General features: G+C 44.4%; 1 protein-coding gene across 6 annotated transcripts in view; it reads left to right on the forward strand.

The window, feature by feature from the left end:
* Positions 1-20,688, forward strand: part of SNX6 (sorting nexin 6) — a 69,161-nt gene that overhangs the window by 26,347 nt on the left and 22,126 nt on the right. For all 6 annotated transcript variants that reach the window (XM_055291540.2, XM_063645939.1, XM_063645942.1 and 3 more), the window contains 4 exons: positions 337-460; positions 5,814-5,909; positions 10,905-11,010; positions 17,655-17,730. In XM_055291540.2, coding sequence (XP_055147515.1) covers positions 337-460; positions 5,814-5,909; positions 10,905-11,010; positions 17,655-17,730 — 402 coding nt within the window. The remainder of the gene's footprint in view (positions 1-336; positions 461-5,813; positions 5,910-10,904; positions 11,011-17,654; positions 17,731-20,688) is intronic.

Consider the following 20,688-nt stretch of genomic DNA (forward strand, 5'->3'; position numbering starts at 1 on the left):
AAGATCTATCAAATAATTTGTAGCATACTTTCTGTAGAGCTGAGAACAAGCAGCCCTATAGTTAACTTTAACATCAACTCGCAAAAGTAAGAAAAATTTGTAAAACTTAAAAATATTAACATTTAGATATAAATATTATTAACTGGCATGAAACCTTTTTCAGAGCTGGGTTTTATGTATTAACAGTTCAACTAAAACCCTTGTTTACATGAATTGTATCTTTGTATCTCTAATTTTGCATTTGGAATAATCCAGAGTATTTTCTGGAAAAAATGGTTGCAGGTGACTTTTTATTTGATGGAGTTTTTTACCTTTAATTTTGTATATTGTTTCTAGTGAATATTTGGCAATATTCAAGAAGACAGTTGCGATGCATGAAGTGTTCCTGTGTCGTGTGGCAGCACATCCTATTTTGAGAAAAGATTTAAATTTCCATGTCTTCTTGGAATATAATCAAGATGTGAGTATCACATTGATTGGTGGTCAAGTTTTCTTTTCTTTTTTTTTTTTTTGAGACGGAATCTCGCTCTGTCTCCCAGGCTGGAATACATTGGCATGATCTTGGCTTACTGCAAGCTCTGCCTCCCAGGTGCACGCCATTCTCCTGCCTCAGCCTCCCTAGTCGCTGGGACTACAGGCGCCCGCCACCACGCCAGGCTAATTTTTTCTATTTTGTAGTAAAGATGGGGTTTCACAGTGTTAGCCAGAATGGTGTCGATCTCCTGACCTCATGATCTGCCCACCTTGGCCTCCCAAAGTGCTGGGATTACAGGCGTGAGCCACCGCACCCGGCCCAAGTTTCCTTTTTAAAGAGTCATTGGAAAAGGCAAGAGTAGTTAGAAAAGGCTCAAGGCCTTTTTTTTTTAGAATGTTTGTGTTTTTCTTTTTTTTTTTTTTGAGACAGTCTTGTTCTGTCGTCCAGGCTGAAGTGCCGTGGCACAATCTCAGCTCACTGCAACCTCCTCCTCCCAGGTTCAAGTGATTCTCGTGCCTCAGCCTCCCGATTAGCTGGGACTACAGGCGCATGCCACCATGCCCAGCTAATTTTTTTTTTAATTTTTTTTTTTTGAGACAGAGTTTCGCTCTTGTTTCCCAGGCTGGAGTGCAACGGCGTGATCTTGGCTCACCCACAACCTCTGCCTCCTTGGTTCAAGCGATTCTTCTGCTTCAGACTAGCTGAGATTACAGGAATGCGCCACCATGCCAAGATAATTTTAGTATTTTTAATAGAGACGGGGTTTCTCCATATTGGTCAGGCTGGTCTCCAACTCCCGGCCTCAGGTGATCCGCCCACCTTAGCCTCCCAAAGTGCTGGGATTACAGGCATGAGCCACTGCGCCCGGCCTAATTTTTGTATTTTTAGTAGAGACGGAGTTTCACCATGTTGGCCAGTCTGGTCTGGAACTCCTGACCTCAGGTGATCCACCCACCTCAGCCACCCAAAGTGCTGGGATTAGAGGCGTGAGCCACGCCTGGCCTGTTTGTATTTTTCAAGGTAGTTTAAGTGACACTTTTTCAGTAGTAATGCAGTTATTTCAGTAGAATTTGAGTAGATTAATTGACAGAATGATAGTTAAGCATGTTACTAGCCAGGCATGGTGGCTCATGCCTGTAATCCCAACACTTTGGGAGGCCTAGCCAGGCAGATCACCTGAGGTCAGGAGTTTGAGGCGAGCCTGGCCAACATGGTGAAACCCCATCTCTACTAAAGATACAAAAATTATCTGGGCATGGTGGCGGGCACCTGTAATCCCAGCTGCTCGGGAGGCTGAGACAGGAGAATCACTTGAACCTGTGAGGCGGAGGTTGCAGAGAGCTAAGATCGTGCCATTGCACTCCAGCCTGGGGGACAAGAGTGAAATTCCCATCTCAAGAAATAAAAATAAAAAATGAAAAAATCATGTTACTACAAGGGATACTGATTTTTTTTGTAATCCTTAATTGCAAACCTCTTAAGAAGTAGGGGCCAGGCACGGTGGCTCAGCCTATAATCCCAGCACTTTGGGAGGCCGAGGTGGGTGGATCACGAGGTCAGGAGTTTGAGACCAGCCTGGCCAATATGGTGAAACCCCGTTTCTACTTAAAATACAAACATTAGCTGGGCTTGGTGGTGCATGCCTGTAGTCCCAGCTACTTGGGAGACTGAGGCAAGAGAATCGCTTGAACCCGGGAGGCGGAGGTTGCAGTGAGCCAAGGTCGTGCCACTGCATTCCAGCCTGGGTGACAAAGCGAGACTCTGTCTCAAAAAAAAAAAAAAGAAAGAAATACGGTTATCACATTAACTAATGTTTCTTAAATTTGAGTTTGGAGTCTTCTGAAGCCTTGTAGAGAATTCCAAGGAGGTGATTGAGCTAAAGAATTCCAGATTTGGGTAAATTATTGACTCTGGATCTGTTTAACTGACCATTGGTGCTGATCCCCCCTTATTTTTTCCTTCCCTGCCCAAAAACTCTTTTTTTTTTTTTTTTTGAGACAGAGTCTCTGTTGCCCAGGCTGGAGTGCAATGGCACTGTATCAGCTCACTACAACGTCTGCCTCCCAGGTTCAAGCGATTCCTCTGCCTCCATCTCCTGAGTAGCCACCATACCCGGCTAATTTTTGTATTTTAGTAGAGACAGGGTTTCGCCATGTTGGTCAGGCTGGTCTCAAACTCCTGACCTCAGGTGATCTGCCTGCGTTGGCCTCCCAAAGTGCTGGGATTACAGGTGTGAGCCACCGCATCCGGCCAAGGTGGTTGCACTTTAAAGATTTCTTCATTCATAGTGCTGGCAAAAAATTTTTTACTGAATGACTGATACAAATCTTGGAAACTGTGTTTGGATGACAAGATTAATTCATAATTTTCGCAGAAAATAAATACAGCATAGTGCTCATGTACAGGTTAACCTCAAGATCAAAGAATTTGGGCCAGGTGTGGTAAGTCACACCTTTAATCCCAGTTCTTTGGGAGGCTGAGGCAGGAGCATTGCTTGAGCCAAGGAGTTCGAGACCAGCCTGGGCAACATAGTGAGACCCTGTCTCTGTTTTAAAAAAAAAAAAAAAAAGAAAAATGCCGGGTGCGGTGGCTGATTCCTGTAATCCCAACACTTTGGGAGGCTGAGGCAAGGCATTCACTTGAGGCCAGGAGTTCAAGACCAGCCTGGGCAACGTGGTGAAACCCGTCTTTACTAAAAACACAAACATTAGCTGGGCATGGTGGCACTTGCCTGTAATCCCAGCTGCTTGGAAGGCTGAGACATGAGAATCACTTGAATGTGGGAGGCGGAGGTTGCAGTGAGCTGCGATTGTGCCATAGCATGGATGACAGAGTGATATGCTGTCTCAAAAGAGGAAAAAAAGAAAAGAAACTAAAGTTTTTGAGTAAGGGTGAGATGCTCAAAATTTGATTTTAGAAAGCTGTCCCAGGCAACAGAATGGATTGGAATAAGATGAGAATTATTAACTAATACTTCAGTCTAGGAAAGAGATGATGAAGACTTTTAACTAGGAGAGTAGGTGTGGAAAGGGACAGTTTTAAGTCATTTGCTGTTAGAATTTGAGTTATGAGAAAAAGGAAGAAGTTATAAAAATTTCAAGATTTTAATGAGAAGTATGGAATTTTAGGGAACATGTCGGAGTCAGAGTGTTCGGATGAAGAGGCCACAAATCAAAGAGGGAAGACAGAAATTTTGGAGATGAGATTTTTTTTTTTTGAGATAGAGTCTTGCTCTGTTGCCCAGGCTGGAGTACGGTGGTGCGATCTCGGCTCAGTGCAACCGCTGCCTCCCAGGTGCAAGCGATTCTCCAGCCTCAGCCTCCCAAGTAGCTGGGATCACAGGCACGTTTCACCATGCCCGGCTAATTTTTTTTTTTTTTTTTTTTTTTAGATGGAGTTTTGCTCTTATTGTCCAGGCTGGAATGCAATGGCGCAATCTTGGCTCATGGCAACCTCTGCCTCCTGGGTTCAAAAGATTCTCTTGCCTCAGTCTCCCTAGTAGCTGGGATTATAGGCGGATGCCATGACGCCCAGCTAATTTTAGTATTTTTAGTAGAGATAGGGTTTCACCATGTTGGTCAAGGCTAGTTTCGAACTCTTGACCTCAGGTGATCCACCAGCCTTGGCCTCCCAAAGTGCTGGGATTACAGGCTTGAGCCACCATGCCCAGCCCAGAGATTAGATTATAATGAGCACTGTGTTAGACTCAACTAATGTGAAGTTACAGTTACAGTCTCCATGTAAGGAAATGATGTGGGCAATTGGATATAACATATAAGGTTAAGGAAAGAGCTTATGGGTAGTATTCTAGTCTGTTTGGCTGCTATAACAAAATACCTTAGACTGGGTAATTTATAAACAACGAAATTTATCATTTACAGTTCTGGAGAATGGGAAGCCCAAGATCAGGGTGCTAGCAGATCGTGTGTCTGGTGAGGGCCCTCTGCTTCATAGGTGGCCCTTTGTGTTGTGTCCTCACATAGCAGAAGGAAGGGGCAAGAGGGTAACATTCCCTCAGCCTCTTATAAGGACTAATCCCATTTATGAAGGCTCCGCCCTCATGACCTAATCACTTCTCAAAAGCTCCACCTATTTTTAAGAGGTGGACTCTTGCTGTATTGCCCAGGCTGAAATGCAGTGGCTATTCACAGGTGCAGTTGTAGCACATTGCAGCCTCAAACTCCTGGCGTCAAATGATCCTCCCACCTCAGCCTCCCAAGTAGCTGGGACTCCAGGCACCAGCCACTGTGCCTGGCTCAGGCCCACCTCTTAATTATCATTACCTTGGGGGTTAAGCTTCAAGATATGGGCCAGTCGTGGTGGCTCACGCCTGTAATCCCAGCACTTCGGGAGGCCAAGGTGGTTGGATCACCTGAGGTCAGGAGTTCAAGACCGCTCTGACCAACACAGTGAAATCCCATCTCTATACTGAAAATAGTCGGGCATGATGGTACATGCCTGTGGTCCCAGCTACTCGGGAGGCTGAGGCAGGAAAATTCCTTGAACCCAGAAGGCAGATGTTGCAGTGAGCCAAGATCACGCCACTGCATTTCAGCCTGGATGACAGAGGGAGACAGTGTCTCAAAAAAATTTTTTTTTCACCATATGAATTTTAGGGGGACACATACATTCAGACCATAGCAGGTAGTGATAGAGATCTGTGAGTCATTTACATAAAGTTGGGCATTGAAGCAATGGAAGCATACGGGAATTAGATGGATTGCTCCTTTATGGGGCACCCTGATACAGCAAGTGCTAGGAATCAGAGAGTTAGCTGCTGCTTGTTGGTTTTGCCCTTGGATAACCATTCATGTTCAAAGTCATCTTTTTTGTGTCCCTTGTGCTATAAATTGCTGACCCCAAAAGCCAGACAAGAGATACTTGGATGAGTTCAGAGTTTCAAATGTGTAGGATATATATTCAGAGTTATTGCAGAATCATACAATGGTATATTATGCCCCAGTAAATTTCACGTTTAAAGGAACTCGTGAGCTAAAATTTTGTCTATTAAAATTTTATATAGCAGTGTTTGACAAAATATGGTGAGAGGGCTGCTTGCAACAGAATTATCAGATATGCTCGTAAAATGTGAAATATCTAGGCCTTCTTGTAGACCAGCTGAACCTGAATCTTTGAGAGTCCTGAATATCTATGTTATTACCAAACTGCTTTTTTATGCCCTAAAATTTGAAAATCATTGATGTGCATGATGAAATTGCCACTTTATTAATATTAAAAACTAGGATCCTTTTGAGATTGCCATTTAAATGTCAAAGAATAAAGGAGGCACTGCTTTCCATTTGTAACCTTAAAAAATGTTAAATTACCTTTCTTTCAGTTGAGTGTGCGAGGAAAAAATAAAAAAGAGAAACTTGAAGACTTCTTTAAAAACATGGTTAAATCAGCAGATGGAGTAATCGTTTCAGGAGTAAAGGTAAGATTTTATTTGATTAACTGTGGTATTAGTTGAGACTTCTTTTAAAAGGGAGATTGAGATTTCAGATGTGCAGAATTAGAGTAAAAGACATGTGGATGGTTAGATCTTTAGTCCTATGAACAGGAGGAATCTCCCTGACCTAGATTCCTCTCTTTAGAGCATTCCCTTCTGCAACGGATGAGAAGTCTTAAGGCAAGGGAATTTGCCCAACTGGAGCCCACACCCCTTCCCTTCACATCAGACCAGGTTCCAGGTTTCTAGAATCCCCCGTTTCCCTACCCAAATCCCAAGCCTTGCATTTCCTACGTGGGCAACTTCTTGAGTTTATGCCATTCATATGTATTCCATGAGTGGTTAAGGGGTTACCATGGGGCAGGTGGGTGGAGGGGAGGGACAGTGTGCAATTTGGAATGTCCACCCACATGCACATGAAGTCCTCCTAGATGCAGGACAGACAGAGCTGCAGAGTATACCAAGAGGTACTGCTTCTGTTTTTACATTTAATATTTAGCTTTGGAAATGTTAGGGGCAGACCTAGGTTCAGCTTTGGAGTTAGAAGATCTCAATTGAGGCCGGGCATGGTGGCTCACGCCTGTAATCCCAGCACTTTGGGAGGCCAAGGTGGGTGGATCATTTGAGGTCAGGAGTTTTCGAGACCAACCTGTCCAACATGGTGAAACCCTGTCTCTACTAAAAATACAAAAATTAGCTGGGTGGTAGTCCTGCGTGCCTGTAATCCCAGCTACTCGAGAGGCTGAGGAACCTTGGAGGCGGAGGTTGCAGTGAGCTAAGATTTTGCCACTGCACTCCAGCCTGGGCGACAGTGAGACCCTGTCTCTGTTGTCCTTGGGAAAAGTTACTTTCTTTTCTTTTTCTGGATCTCAGTTTTTCCATTTTCTCTCTTTTTTTTTTTTCTGAGATAGAGTCTTGCTCTGTTGCCCAGGCTGGAGTGCAGTGGCATAATCTTGGCTCACTGCAACCTCCGCCTGCCAGGTTCAAGCAATTCTCCTGCCTCAGCCTCCTGAGTAGCTGGGATTACAAGCACATGCCACCACGCCTGGCTAATTTTTGTATTTTTAGTAGAGACAGGGTTTCACCATATTGGCCAGGCTGGTCTCGAACTCTTGACCTCATGATCTGTCTGCCTCGGCCTCCCAAAGTGCTGGGATTAAAGGTGTGAACCACTGCGCCCAGCCAGATTTTCCATTTTCAAAATAGGGTTAATAATACTACCTACCTTACTTACTTATTAAAAAGATTGAATGAAATAATATGTGTGGAAAACACCTATATTTGTCTTTTTTCTTTTCTTTTCTTTTTTTTTTTTTTTTTTTTGAGACAGTCTCGCTCTGTCGCCCCGGCTGGAGTGCAGTGGCGCGATCTTGGCCCACTGCAAAGTCCGCCTCCTGGGTTCACACTATTCTGCCTCAGCCTCCCGAGTAGCTGGGACTATAGGCGCCCACCACCACACCCAGCTAATTTTTTTGTATTTTTAGTAGAGATGGGGTTTCACCGTGTTAGCCAAGATGGTCTCCATCTCCTGACCTCGTGATCCGCCCACCTTGGCCTCCCAAAGTGCTGGGATTACAGGCGTGAGCCACTGCGCCCAGCCAAAAACACCTATATTTTTTTTTTTTTTTTTTTTTTGAGGAGTCTCACTCTGTCGCCCAGGCTGGAGTGCAGTGGCGCGATCTCGGCTCGCTGCAGGCTCCGCCTCCTGGGTTCACGCCATTCTCCTGCCTCAGCCTCCCGAGTAGCTGGGACTACAGGCGCCCGCCACCTCGCCCGGCTAATTTTTTGTATTTTTAGCGGAGATGGGGTTTCACCGTGTTAGCCAGGATGGTCTCGATCTCCTGACCTCGTGATCCGCCCGCCTCGGCCTCCCAAAGTGCTGGGATTACAGGCGTGAGCCACCACGCCCGGCCAAAAACACCTATATTTTTCTTAATGATGTTCTAAAAATGGTATGAGAGTTGATTTATCTGAAGATTCTTACGATTAAAATATGAGAAAAATGTTTATATTATCAAGCAAATACTAGGAAAAAAGGAATGCTGTTTTGTCATCATTGCCTGTTTTTATAGACACATCCATAATAAAATCGGTGTGTAGAGTATTATTTGATTTATACTCTGATTTTTCAGAGACAGGTCAGTGGATACTTGACAGTGCATGTTCTGTGGCTGCTTTCCAAGGACTCAGCTTACTTCCATTTGATGCTGCTTATGCATTAATAACCATTTTTCTTAGCCATTAAATGTAAACCACTATGTTGATTATAATTTTGATAATTTTATTAATAGAGTAATAACATTTTTAAACACTTATAATGTGTTGATTGGTAGCCCACATTTTCTTATGTGATCTTCACAACAACCCTGCCAGTTAGTTTTATCCATATTTTTACAATTAAGAAAACTGTGGCCGGGCACAGTGGCTCACGCCTGTAATCCTAGCACTTTGGGAGGCCAAGGCAGGCGGCTCACCTGAGGTCGAGAGTTCGAGACCAGCCTGACCAACATGGAGAAACCCTGTCTCTACTAAAAATACAAAATTAGCCAGGCATGGTGGCGCATGGCTGTAATCCCAGCTACTCGGGAGGCTTTTGAGGCAGGAGAATTGCCTGAACCCCGGAGGCGGAGGTTGCAGTGAGCCAAGATTGTGTCATTGCACTCCAGCCTGGGTGAAAGAGAGAGAACTGTTACGTATTATGAATTATGAATTTTATTTTAATATTTATTTTTTATTTTATTTTGTGTTTTGAGACACAGGGTCTTGCTCTGTTGCCTTAGGCTGCTGTGCAGTGCCCCAATCTCGGCTCACTGCAACCTCTGCCTCCCACTTCAGGGAGGATCCCAGGCAATCCTCCCACTTCAACCTCCCAAGTAGCTGGAACTATAGATACATGCCATCACACCCAGGTCATTTTTTTTTTTTTTTTTTTTTTTTTTTTTTTTTTTTTTTTTTTTTTTTTGAGATGGAGTCTCGCTCTGTCGCCCAGGCCGGAGTGCAGTGGTGCTATCTCGGCTCACTGCAAGCTCTGCCTCCCGGGTTCACGCCATTCTCCTGCCTCAGCCTCTCCGAGTAGCTGGGACTACAGGCGCCCGCCACCACGCCCGGCTAATTTTTTGTATTTTTAGTAGAGACGGGGTTTCACCGTGGTCTCGATCTCCTGACCTCGTGATCCGCCCGCCTCGGCCTCCCAAAGTGCTGGGATTACAAGCGTGAGCCACCGTGCCCGGCCATTTTTGTATTTTTTGTAGAGACAGAGTTTTGCCGTGTTGCCCAGGCTGAACTCCTGGGCTCAAGTGATCTGCCCACCTCGGCTTCCCCAAAGTGCTGGGATTACAGGTGTGAGCCACTGTATCCAGCTGAATTACAGATTCAGTGAAATTTTGTCAGTACTAACTCTTGCTGCTTGTGTTCTGTTGATATGGGTCTCCAATTATATCCTGTCAGCTGATGCTTTTTCACTTAATGATTGGTAATGTAGAAGGGAGTAAAATACTATTAATTTTATTTTTGTGCCAGGTGCAGTGGCTCACTCCTGGAATCCTAACACTTTGGGAGGCTGAGGCAGGTGGATCATTTGAACTCAGGAGTTTAAGACCAGCCTGGGCAACATGACAAAACCCTGTCTCTATAAAAAATACAAAAATTAGCTTGGCGTTGTGGCATGCACCTGTAGTCCCAGCTACTTGGGATGCTGAGTCAGGAGGATTGCTTGAGCCAGGGAGGTTGAGGCTGCAGTGAGCCATGTTTGCACCACTGCAGTCCAGCCTGGATTACAAAGCAAGACTCTGTCTGAAGATAATAATTTTAAAAAAAAGGTTGAAGACAGTGGTTAATGTTATTATTGCTCTCCGATAGTTTGGCCAGGTTCCTCAGTGCAGTCAGAAAGGGCCTTAATGACTAAGGCTAGATAGCCTTCAGGAATGGCCAGTAGAATATATAACAGGCTAAGAAAAATAGATTTTCACTTCTGTCCACCAGAATTGTTTTCTTTTTCCTTAAAAGCAATTGATCACTTCTGCTGGCAATAATATGTTTATTGAAGAGCAAAATTGTAGAGGCAGATCATAAATAAGAACATGTTTCAGAGTACAATATGTAAGGCCAAGTGCAGTGGCTCACGCCTGTAATCCCAACACTTTAGCAGTTTGGGAGGCCGAGGCGGGTGGATCACTTGAGGTCAGAAACTTGAGACCAGCCTGGCCAACATGGTGAAACCCTGTCTCTACTAAAAAATACAAAAATTAGCCTGGGCGCGGTGGCTCACATCTGTAATTGCAGCACTTTGGGAGGCCGAGGTGGGCGGATCATGAGGTGAGGAGTTCGAGACCAGCGTGACCAACATGGTGAAACCCTGTCTCTACTAAAAATACAAAAAAAAAAAAAAAAAATTAGCTGGGCTTGGTGGCGCTTGCCCGTAGTCTCAGCTACTCAGGAGGCTGGGGCAGGACGAATCACTCGAACCCAGGAGGCTGAGGTTGCAGTGAGCTGAGATCGCGCCACTGCACTCCAGCCTGGTGACAGAGCGAGACTCTGCCTAAAAAATAAAAAGAAAAAAAATTAGCTGGGTGCAGTGGTGCGCACCTGTAGTCCCAGCTATTGGGACGCTGAGGCAGGAGAATTGCTTGAACCCGGGAGGCAGAGGTTGCAGTGAACCAAGATCACGCCACTGCACTCCAGCCTGGGTGACAGAGTGAGACTCCATCTCAAAAAAAAAAAAAAGAGAGTACAGCATGTGAACTTGGACCTATATGGGGAGCACTAAGCCTTCAGTTACAAAGTTGTAGAAGATTTCTTACCTGATAGATAGAAATGCATGTCTATTAAAGCCTTGTTGGTGAAATTAGTATAATAACATCTGACTGAGGATAGCTGTGCTATTTTACTGATGATCTTTTATATTTATAATGATAAAGTTATTTACATATAAAACTAAAGCAAATAAGTGAAGAAAGTTTATATTTTCTTTTGATCTTATAGGATGTAGATGATTTCTTTGAGCATGAACGAACATTTCTTTTGGAATATCATAACCGAGTTAAGGATGCATCTGCTAAATCTGATAGAATGACAAGATCCCACAAAAGTAAGATTTTTCTGTGGCTAAAGCTTATATCTTTTAATGGAATAATTATAAAGTGCATATTATAGTTTGAAAAAGTCTTAATATAGAGCAGTAGTTCTCAAACTGGTCTGTTGGAGCCTAGGCTCCATGGCCCTTTCATAGTGAGCCTGTGAGGTCAAAACTATTTTCAGCTGGGCACAGTGGCTCACGCCTGTGATCACAACACTTTCGGAGGCTGAAGCGGGAACATCACTTGAGCCCAGGAATTCAAGACCAGCCTTAGCAACAGAGTAAGACCCTGTTTGTATTGCACCAGCCTAATATAAAAAATAAAATTAGCCAGACGTGGTGGCGCATGGCTGTGGTCCCGGCTACTAGGAAAGCTAAGGTGGGAGGATGCCTTGGGCCTGGGAGGTCAAGGCTGCAGTGAGCTGTGATTGATCATACCACCACACTTCAGTCTGGGTGACAGAGTGAGACTGTCTAGACAGCAACAAAACAACAACTGTTTTTATAATGATACTATGATAGTTTTTGCCTTTTTCACCGTGTTGACATTTACACCAATGATGGATAAAGCTGCTGCTGCGTAATTACATACAAATCAAGTCAGTGGCAACAAACTGGACTAGTAGTCTCTATTCTTTCTGGCCATGCACTTGCATTATTATTATTATTATTTTTTTTTTTTTTTTTTTGAGACGGAGTCTCTGTCGCCCAGGCTGGAGTGCAGCGGTGCAATCTCAGCTCACTGCAACAACCTCAGCCGCCCGAGTTCAAGCAATTCTCCTGCCTCAGCCTCCCAAATAGCTGGGATTACAGGCACCTGCCACCGCGCCCTGCTAATTTTTGTATTTTTAATAGAGATGGGGTTTCACAGTCTTGGCCAGGATGGTCTTGAACTCCTGACCTCATGATCCACCTGCCTTGGCCTCCCAAAGTGCAGGGATTACAGGCATGAGCCACCGCACCTGACCACTTGCAATTTTTAAAACGTGACTTTCACTTAAGAATGCCCTTGATGAAACAGTAAAAATTGATTGTAATCTCTACCCTTGAGTATACATTTTTAAATATTCTGAGTGATGAAATAGGAGGTATGTGTAAAGCACTTTGGCTACATACTCAAGTGTGATGGTTCTCTAGAAAAGCATTTTAGTGATTGAGTTGTGATTGAACTAGCTAATTTTTTCATAGAACACTACTTTAAAGAATGATAAACCGTTTATGAATATTTGGCAAATGTTTTCTCAAAAATCAACTAATTATTTAAATTACAGGAACCTGGCCAAAAATCAATCAGTTATTTCAAGGAAAACAAAGATAGTATTTGTTGCCAATGATAAGTCAAGCTTCAAGCAATAATTAGAATTTTGGAAAACTTTCTCTCTCTGACCACGAGCTTACTTCCCAGTAGATACTGGACTAGTCTCTATGTTCTTCCCTGCCATGCACTTGCAATTTTTTTTTTTCTTTTGAGGCGGAGTCTCTGTTGCCCAGGCTGGAGTGCGGTGGTACGATCTCGTCTCACTGCAGCCTCTGCCACCCAGGTTCAAGCAATTCTCCTGCCTCAGCCTCCCAAGTAGCTGGGATTATAGGCGCCTGCCACCATGCCTGGCTAGATAGGCCAATAAAGACCTATATAGAGATTGATGATGATACTAGTGAATGTGATTTTTTTACAAATTGTACATTGAATTGTGTCACCACTTAGAACATCTGCATAATTCATTGGACCAATGTTTTCTAAACGGCCAAGTGCATAATGCTACAAAATCATATATGTAAAAGAACCACTCAATGTGCAAAATAGACCAGTGAGGGTTTTTTTTTAACAGCTTTGTTGAGTGTAATTGATATCAGTAAGCTGCAGTAATCAAAGTGTACAATTTGGTAAGTTTTGGCATGTGTGAAATCCTTACCACAATCAAAATAATGAACAGACACATCACCCTCCAAAGTTTTCTTGTGGCCTTTTGAAATCTCTGCCTCCTGCCCTATCCCCAGGCAGCCGCTGATCTGCTTTCGGTCACTATAGTTTGTATTTTCTAGTATTTTATATAAATTGAATCATACAGTATGTATTCTTTATTGTCTGGCTTTGAAACTCAAAAAACTATTTTGAGATTCATCCAAGTTGTTGTGTATATCGATAGTTCATTTCTTTTTGTTGCTAAGTAGTGTTCCATTGAATGGATATACAACAATTATTTATTTCTAGCTTTGGCTATTACAGATACAATTTATGTGAGCAATTTCTATATAACTTTTTGTACAGATATGCTTTCTTTCTCTTGGGTAATACCTAGAAGTAGAATGCCAGAGTCATGTGGTAAATGAATATTTAACTTTTTAAGAAACTACCAAATTTTTTTTCCACAATGATTGTACCATTTTGCATTCCCATGAGCAGGGCATGAGAGTTCCAGTTGCTCCACATCTTTGCCAACAAGGATAGTCAGTCTTTTTTTCCCCAGTGGAATTTGAAATCTTTTTAACTTATTCAAGTAGGTCAGTGGTGGTAACTCAGTGTGGTTTAGATTCGTATTGTCCTAATGACTGTTGAGATTCAACATCTTTTCTTGTGTCCTTCGCTCAGCTTTATTCTTTTCTTTTTTTTTTTTTTTTTTTTTTGAGACGAAGTCTTGCTCTGTCGCCCAGGCTGGAGTGCACTGGCACAATCTTGGCTCACTGCAAGCTCCACCTCCTGGGTTCACGCCATTCTCCTGCCTCAGCCTCCTGAGTACCTGGGACTACAGGCGCCCGCCACCACGCCCAGCTAATTTTTTGTATTTTTAGTAGAGACAGGGTTTCACCATGTTAGCCAGGATGGTCTCAATCTCCTGACCTCGTAATCTGCCCACCTCAGCCTCCCAAAGTGCTGGGATTACAGGCATGAGCCACTGCTCCTGGCCCCAGCTTTATTCTTGTTGGTTTTTTTTGTTGTTGTTGTTGAGACAGGGTCTCGCCCTGTCACCCAGGATGAGTGCATGCGCCACCATGCCTGGCTAATTTTTGTTGTTGTTGAGGGGGTAGAGACAGGGTCTTGCTATGTTGCTCGGGCTGGTCTTGAACTCCAGGACTCAAGCAGTCCTCTCACCTTGGCCTCCCAAAGGGCTAAGATTACAGACATGAGCCACAAGACTCCATTTTTTTTTTTTCCCCCTAGACAAAATCTCTCTCTGTCTATCCAGGCTGGAGTGCAGTGGCACAATCTCGGCTCACTGCCCCCCTGTCTCCTGGGTTCAAGTGATTCTCATGCCTCGACCTTCCCCATAGGATTACAGGTGTGTGCCACCATGCCTGGCTAATTTTTGTATTTTTATTAGAGATGGGGTCTTGCCATATTGCCCAGGCTGGTCTTGAACTCCAGGTTTGAAGTGATCCGCCCACCTCAGCCTCCCAAAGTGCTGGGATTACAGGTGTGAGCCACTGCGCCCAATCCCAACTTTGTTATTTATCAAAGTTGTTTTTGACCCTTCTTAGAATCTTTGTTTTGTTTTTTATTTTTGTGAGACAGTCTCATTCTGTTGCCCAGGCTGGAGTGAGTGGCGTGATCTCAGCTCACTGCAACCTGCACCTGCTGGGTTCAAGCAGTTCTGCCTCAGCCTCATGAATAGCTGGGATTACAGGCACCCACCACCAAGCCTGGCTAATTTTTGTATTTTTAGTAGAGATGGGGTTTAACCATGTTGGCCAGGCTGGTCTCAAACTCCTGACCTCAGGTGATCTGCCCACCTCGGCCTCCCAAAGTGCTGGGATTACAGGCGTGAGCCACCGCCCTCAGCCCTAGAATCTTTATATTTTCTTTTTCCTTTTTTTGAGACAGAATCTCACTGTGTCACCAAGACTGGAGGCTGGAGTGCAATGACGTGATCTTGGCTCACTGCAACCTCCGCCTCACAGGTTCAGGCAGTCCTCGTGCCTCAGCCTCCTGAGCAGCTGGGACTACAGATGCATGCCACCACACCTGGCTAATTTTTGCATTTTTAGTAGAGACAGAGTTTTGCCATGTTGGCCAGGCTGCTCTCGAACTCTTGACCTCATGTGATCCACCTGCCTCAGCCTCCCAAAGGAGGGAGCGATTACAGGTGTGAACCACTGCCCTCAGCCCTAGAATCTTTATATTTTCATATGAATTTTAGAATCACCTGTCTTTTTCTACACAAGTGCCTGCTAGGATTTTGATTGGGATTGTGTAGATTCTGTAGATTAATTTGGAGAGAATTGACATCTTAACAATATTGATCCTTCTGATACATTAATATAGCATATTTCCACTGAGTTAGGTCTTCGTTAATTTATCTCAGCAGTGTTTTGTAATTTTCATTGTATAGATCTTATATGTCTTTAGTCAGATTGGTTCCTGATTATTTGGTTTTTTATGCTATTATAAGTGTTATGTTTTATTAGGCTGGAGACAGTGACTCAAACCTGTAATTCCAGCACTTTAGGAGGCTGAGGTGGGTGGATCGCTTGAGCTCAGGAGTTCGAGACCAGCCTGGGCAACATGGTGAAACCCAATCTTTGCAAAAAAAATAGGCCGGGTATGTTAGTTCACGCCTGTAATTCCAGCACTTTGGGAGGCCAAGGGAAGGGATCACCTTAAATCAGGAGTTCGAGACTAGCCTAGCCCACATGATGAAACCCCATCTCTGGCTGGGTGCGGTGGCTCACACCTGTAATCCCAGCACTTTGGGAAGCCAAAGCGGGCGGATCACAAGGTCAGGAGATGGATACCATCGTGGCTAGCACGGTGAAACCCTGTCTCTACTAAAAATACAAAAAATTAGCCGGGCGTGGTGGTGGGCGCCTGTAATCCCAGCTACTCGGGAGGCTGAGGCAGGAGAACGGCGTGAACCCGGGAGGCAGAGCTTGCAGTGAGCCGAGATTGTGATTGTGCCACTGCACTCCAGCCTGGGTGACAGAGCGAGACTCCGTCTCAAAAAAAAAAAAAAAAAAAAAAAGAAACCCCATCTCTACTAAAAATACAAAAATTAGCTGGGCATGGTGGCGTGCCCCTGTAGTCCCAGCTACTTGAGAGGCTGAGGCATGAGAATTGCTTGAACCCGGGTGGCGGAGGTTGCAGTGAGCCAAGACCCCACCACTGCACTCCAGCCTGGATGGCAGAGTCAGGCCTTATCCCTCCCCTGCCAAAAAAAAATTAGCCAATTGTGGTGGCATGTGCCTGTGGTCCCAGCTACTCGGGGGGCTGAGGTGGGAGAATCACTTGAGCCCAGGAGCTTGAGAGTGCGGTGAGCCATGATCATGCCACCGTGCTCATGCCTGAGCAACAGAGTGAGACCCTGTCTCCAAATAAATAAATGGTTTTTTTGGGGTTTTTTTTGTTTTGTTTTGTTTTGTTTTGAGATGGAGTCTAGCTCTATCGCCCAGGATTTTTGTCTCCAAAATCTTATATGCCTTTGTTTTTTTTGTTTGTTTGTTTTTTTGAGATGGAGTCTCACTCTGTCACCCAGGCTGGAGTGCAGTGGCAAGATCTTGGCTCACTGCGACCTCCACCTCCCGGGTTCACGCCATTCTCCTGCCTCAGCCTCCCGAGTAGCTAGGACTACAGGTGCCTGCCACCACACTCGGCTAATTTTTTTGTATTTTTAGTAGACATGGGGTTTCGCCATGTTAGCCAGGATGGTCTTGATCTCCTAACCTCATGATCCGCCCACCTCAGCCTCTCAATGTGCTGGGATTACAGGCATGAGCCACCGCGCCCGGCCATGTTATGTTTTTTAAAATTTCAATTTCAAATTGTTCTTTGCTAATACATAGAAACACAGCATATTTTTTCAACATTGATCTTATATCCTGCAACCTTGCTAAATAAACTCACTTGTTAATTCTAGTAACTATTTTGTAGATTCCTTACGATTTTCTACATAGGTGATCATGTCATGTCTATTAATGAAGAAAGTTATACTTCTTGCTTTCCAGTTTTTTTTTTTTTTTTGAGACAGGGTCTTGTTCTGTTGCCCAGGCTGGAGTGCAGTGGTGTGATCTCGGCTCACTGCAAGCTCCGCCTCCCGGGTTCACGCCGTTCTCCTGCCTCAGCCTCTCAAGTAGCTGGGACTACAGGCACCCACCACCACGCCCGGCTAATATTTTGTATTTTTAGTAGAGACGGGGTTTCACCATGTTAGCCAGGATGGTCTCAATCTCCTGACCTCATGATCCACCTGCCACGGCCCTCCAAAGTGCTGGGATTACAGGCGTGAGCTACTGCTCCTGACCTCCAGTTTGTTTTTTTGTTTGAGATGGAGTCTCGCTCTGTCGCCCAGGCTAGAGTGCGGTGGTGTGATCTTGGCTCACCGCAACCTCTGCATCCTGGGTTCAGATGATTCTCCTGCCTCAGCCTCCCAAGTAGCTGGGATTACAGGCACGCGCAACCACACCTGGCTGATTTTTTTATTTTTGGTAGAGATGGGATTTCACCGTGTTGGCCAGGCTGGTCTCAAAACTCCTGACCTCAGGTGATCTACCTGCCCCAGCCTCCCAAAGTGTTGGGATTACAGGCATGAGCCACCATGCCTGTCGTTTGTGTTATTTTCTTTACTGGAGTGTCTCATATTACACATTGTTTGAGAGGTAATTGCTCAGTAAGTATTTTTAAATCAATGAATAGGTATACTAAATTCTTAAAACTTTCTCCATAGGTGCTGCAGATGATTACAATAGAATTGGTTCTTCATTATATGCTTTAGGAACTCAGGATTCTACAGATATATGCAAGTAAGTATTCTAATTTAAAACGTGAAATAGGCCGGGCCCGGTGTCTCACGCCTGTAATCCCAGCACTTTGGGAGGCAAAGGTGGGCAGATTAAGATGTCAGGAGTTCAAGACCAGCTTGACCAACACGTTGAAACCCTGTCTCTACTAAAAATACAAAAATTAGCCAGGCGGGGTGACGTACACCTGTAATCCCAGCTACTCAGGAGGCTGAGGCAGGAGAATTGCTTGAACCTGGGAGGGGGAGGTTACAGTGAGCTGAGATCCCACCTTTGCACTCCAGCCTGGGCAACAGAGTGAGACTCCATCTCAAAAAAATAAATAAATAAAACATGAAATATAGCTGGGCACAGTGGCTCATGCCTGTAATCCCAGCACTTTGGGAGGTGGAAAACCTGAGGTCCGGAGTTCAAGACCAACCTGGCCAACATTGCTAAACCCTATCTCTACCAAAAAATACAAAAATTACCCAGGTGTGGGTGGTGTGTGCCTGTAAGCCCAGCTAGCTACTCGGGAGGCTGAGGCACAAGAATCACCTGAACCCAGGAGGTGGAGGTTGCAGTGAGCCAAGATCATGCCACTGCACTCCAGCCTGGGTGACAGAGCAAGACTGTCTCAAAAAATATATATGAAATATAAATAAAGCAGAGAGAATTTTCTATTGGCAGCCTGGACGCACACAATACTTTTGGTTTTTATTTTAGTTTTTGTTTTGAAACAGTGTCTTACTCTGTCACCCAGGCTGGAGCGCAGTGGCATGATCATGGCTCTCTGCAACATTCTCCTTCCACGTTCAAGCAGTTCTCCCACCTCAGCCTCCAAAGTAGCTGGGATTACAGGTGCCTGCCACCATGCCTGGCTAATTTTTGTATTTTTAGTAGAGACAGGGTTTCACCATATTGGCCAGGCTGGTCTCAAGCCCTTGACTTCAAGTGGCCTGCCCGACTCAGCCTCCCAAAGTGCTGGGATTACAGGTGTGAGCCGCTTCTCCCGGCCAACAATACTTCCAATACAAAACTTTTGGAATATTTTTGTCAAAACACATTGATAATAAGGACCTCCTTTAAAAACTTGGGTTGAGGGCTGGGCATGGTGGCTCACGCCAGTAATCTCAGCACTTTGGGAGGCCGAGGCGGGCAGAACACCTCAGGTCAGGAGTTCGAGACCAGCCTGACCAACATGGAGAAACCCTGTCTCTAGTAAAAATACAAAATTAGCCAAGTGTGGTGGCAGGTGTCTGTAATCCCAGCTACTTGGGAGGCTGAGGCAGGATAATCGCTTAAACCCAGGAGACAGAGGTTGTGTTGAGCCGAGATCACAGCATTGCACTCCAGCCTGGGCAACGAGCAAAACTCCGTCTCAAAAAAAAAAAAAAAAAATTTGTGTTGATATTTTTTCTCTTCCCTTTCTGTCCTATTTTTTAAATCTGAGAAATAAAAATCGACTTTACTCTCTCTATATATATATTTTTTCTTCCTCCTCTAACTGTGTTTTATTTATGAAAATGGGCTGATGTGTGTGTAAGAGAGTGGAAGAACAGAATTTACGTTAGTGTTCTTAAGTTTTGATAAAGCTTATAAATAAGAACTGCCATTTGGGAATTAGAATATATATGTATGTATGTATATGTGTTTATATATTTCGTTGGAGGTCAAATTGATCCCGCCACCCACCCCTGGCAAGACGGTATCTTGCTCTGTCACCCGGGCTGGAGTGCAGTGGCACGATCTCTAAAAACACAAAAATTAGTTAGACGTGGTGGTGCACACCTGTAATCCCTGCTACTTGAGAGGCTGAGGCGTGAGAATCACTTGAACCTGGGAGACAGAGATTGCAGTGAGCCAAGATCACACCACTGCACCCCAGCCTGGGCAACAGAGCAAGACTTGATCTCAAAAAAACTAAAAATTAAACATATTTTTAAGAAGGAAAACTATTTTCATAGTCCATGCCTTTCTCTAAACCACATCCTTGACCTTTTGTCTGGTATATTCTGTCTCAGATATTTAAAAGTCACGCTTTTTGGCAAAGCAAGGTATGATAGCTTACACTAATTAAAATGCCACTGGCGGGGCACAGTGGCTCACACCTGTAATCCCAGCACTTTGGGAGGCCAAGGCAGGCGGATCACCTGAGGTTGGGAGTTCGAGACCAGCCTGACCAACATGGAGAAACCCCGTCTCTACTAAAAACACAAAATTAGTCAGGTGTGGTGGCGCATGCCTGTAATCCCAGCTACTCGGGAGGCTGAGGCAGGAGAATCGCTTGAACCTGGGAGGTAGAGGTTGCAGCGAGCCGAGATTGCGCCATTGTACTCCAGCCCGGGCAACAAGAGAGAAACTCCATCTTAAAAAAAAAAAAAAAGCCAGTTTCCCAAAGAGTTAATTCTTATCAGGAAGAAGGAATAAAAGTCAACCTTGCCATCTGTTCTCTTAACGTAAATCTGTCAAAGCAAGTTCTTTTGAGTGAAAGCAAAGTTCATAAGATTGTTTTTGCTTGGAGTAGTATTTGCCCTAATTCATTTATAATGTCATTTTAATTACATATTTTACAGAATACTTGAACCTGTGCCCTTTTTTTTTTTTTTTTGAGAGCGGGTCTTGCTGTGTGGCCCAGGCTGGCATACAGTAGCTATTTGCAGGTGCAGTCATAGAGCACTGCAGCCTTGAACTCCTGTGCTCAAGCAATCCTCTTGCTTCAGCCTCCTGAGTAGCTGGGACCACAGGTTTGCACCAGAACGGGGTGACAGAATGATAGCCCATCTCAAAAAAAAAGAAAAAGAAAAAAATGAATAACCAATTTCTACTTAAGAATTTATTTTCACTTTTAACTAATAGTTTATCTGTCAAATGCTGATACTAACTAAAAAATATCCCAGCACCAGACTATTTTTTTTGTAGTTGTTGTTGAGACGAAGTCTCACTCTGTTGCCCAGGCTGGAGTGCAGTGGTGCAGTCTTG

Source organism: Symphalangus syndactylus, chromosome 9 (genome assembly GCF_028878055.3).
Source record: "Symphalangus syndactylus isolate Jambi chromosome 9, NHGRI_mSymSyn1-v2.1_pri, whole genome shotgun sequence".
Classification (NCBI taxonomy): Eukaryota; Metazoa; Chordata; class Mammalia; order Primates; family Hylobatidae; genus Symphalangus; species Symphalangus syndactylus.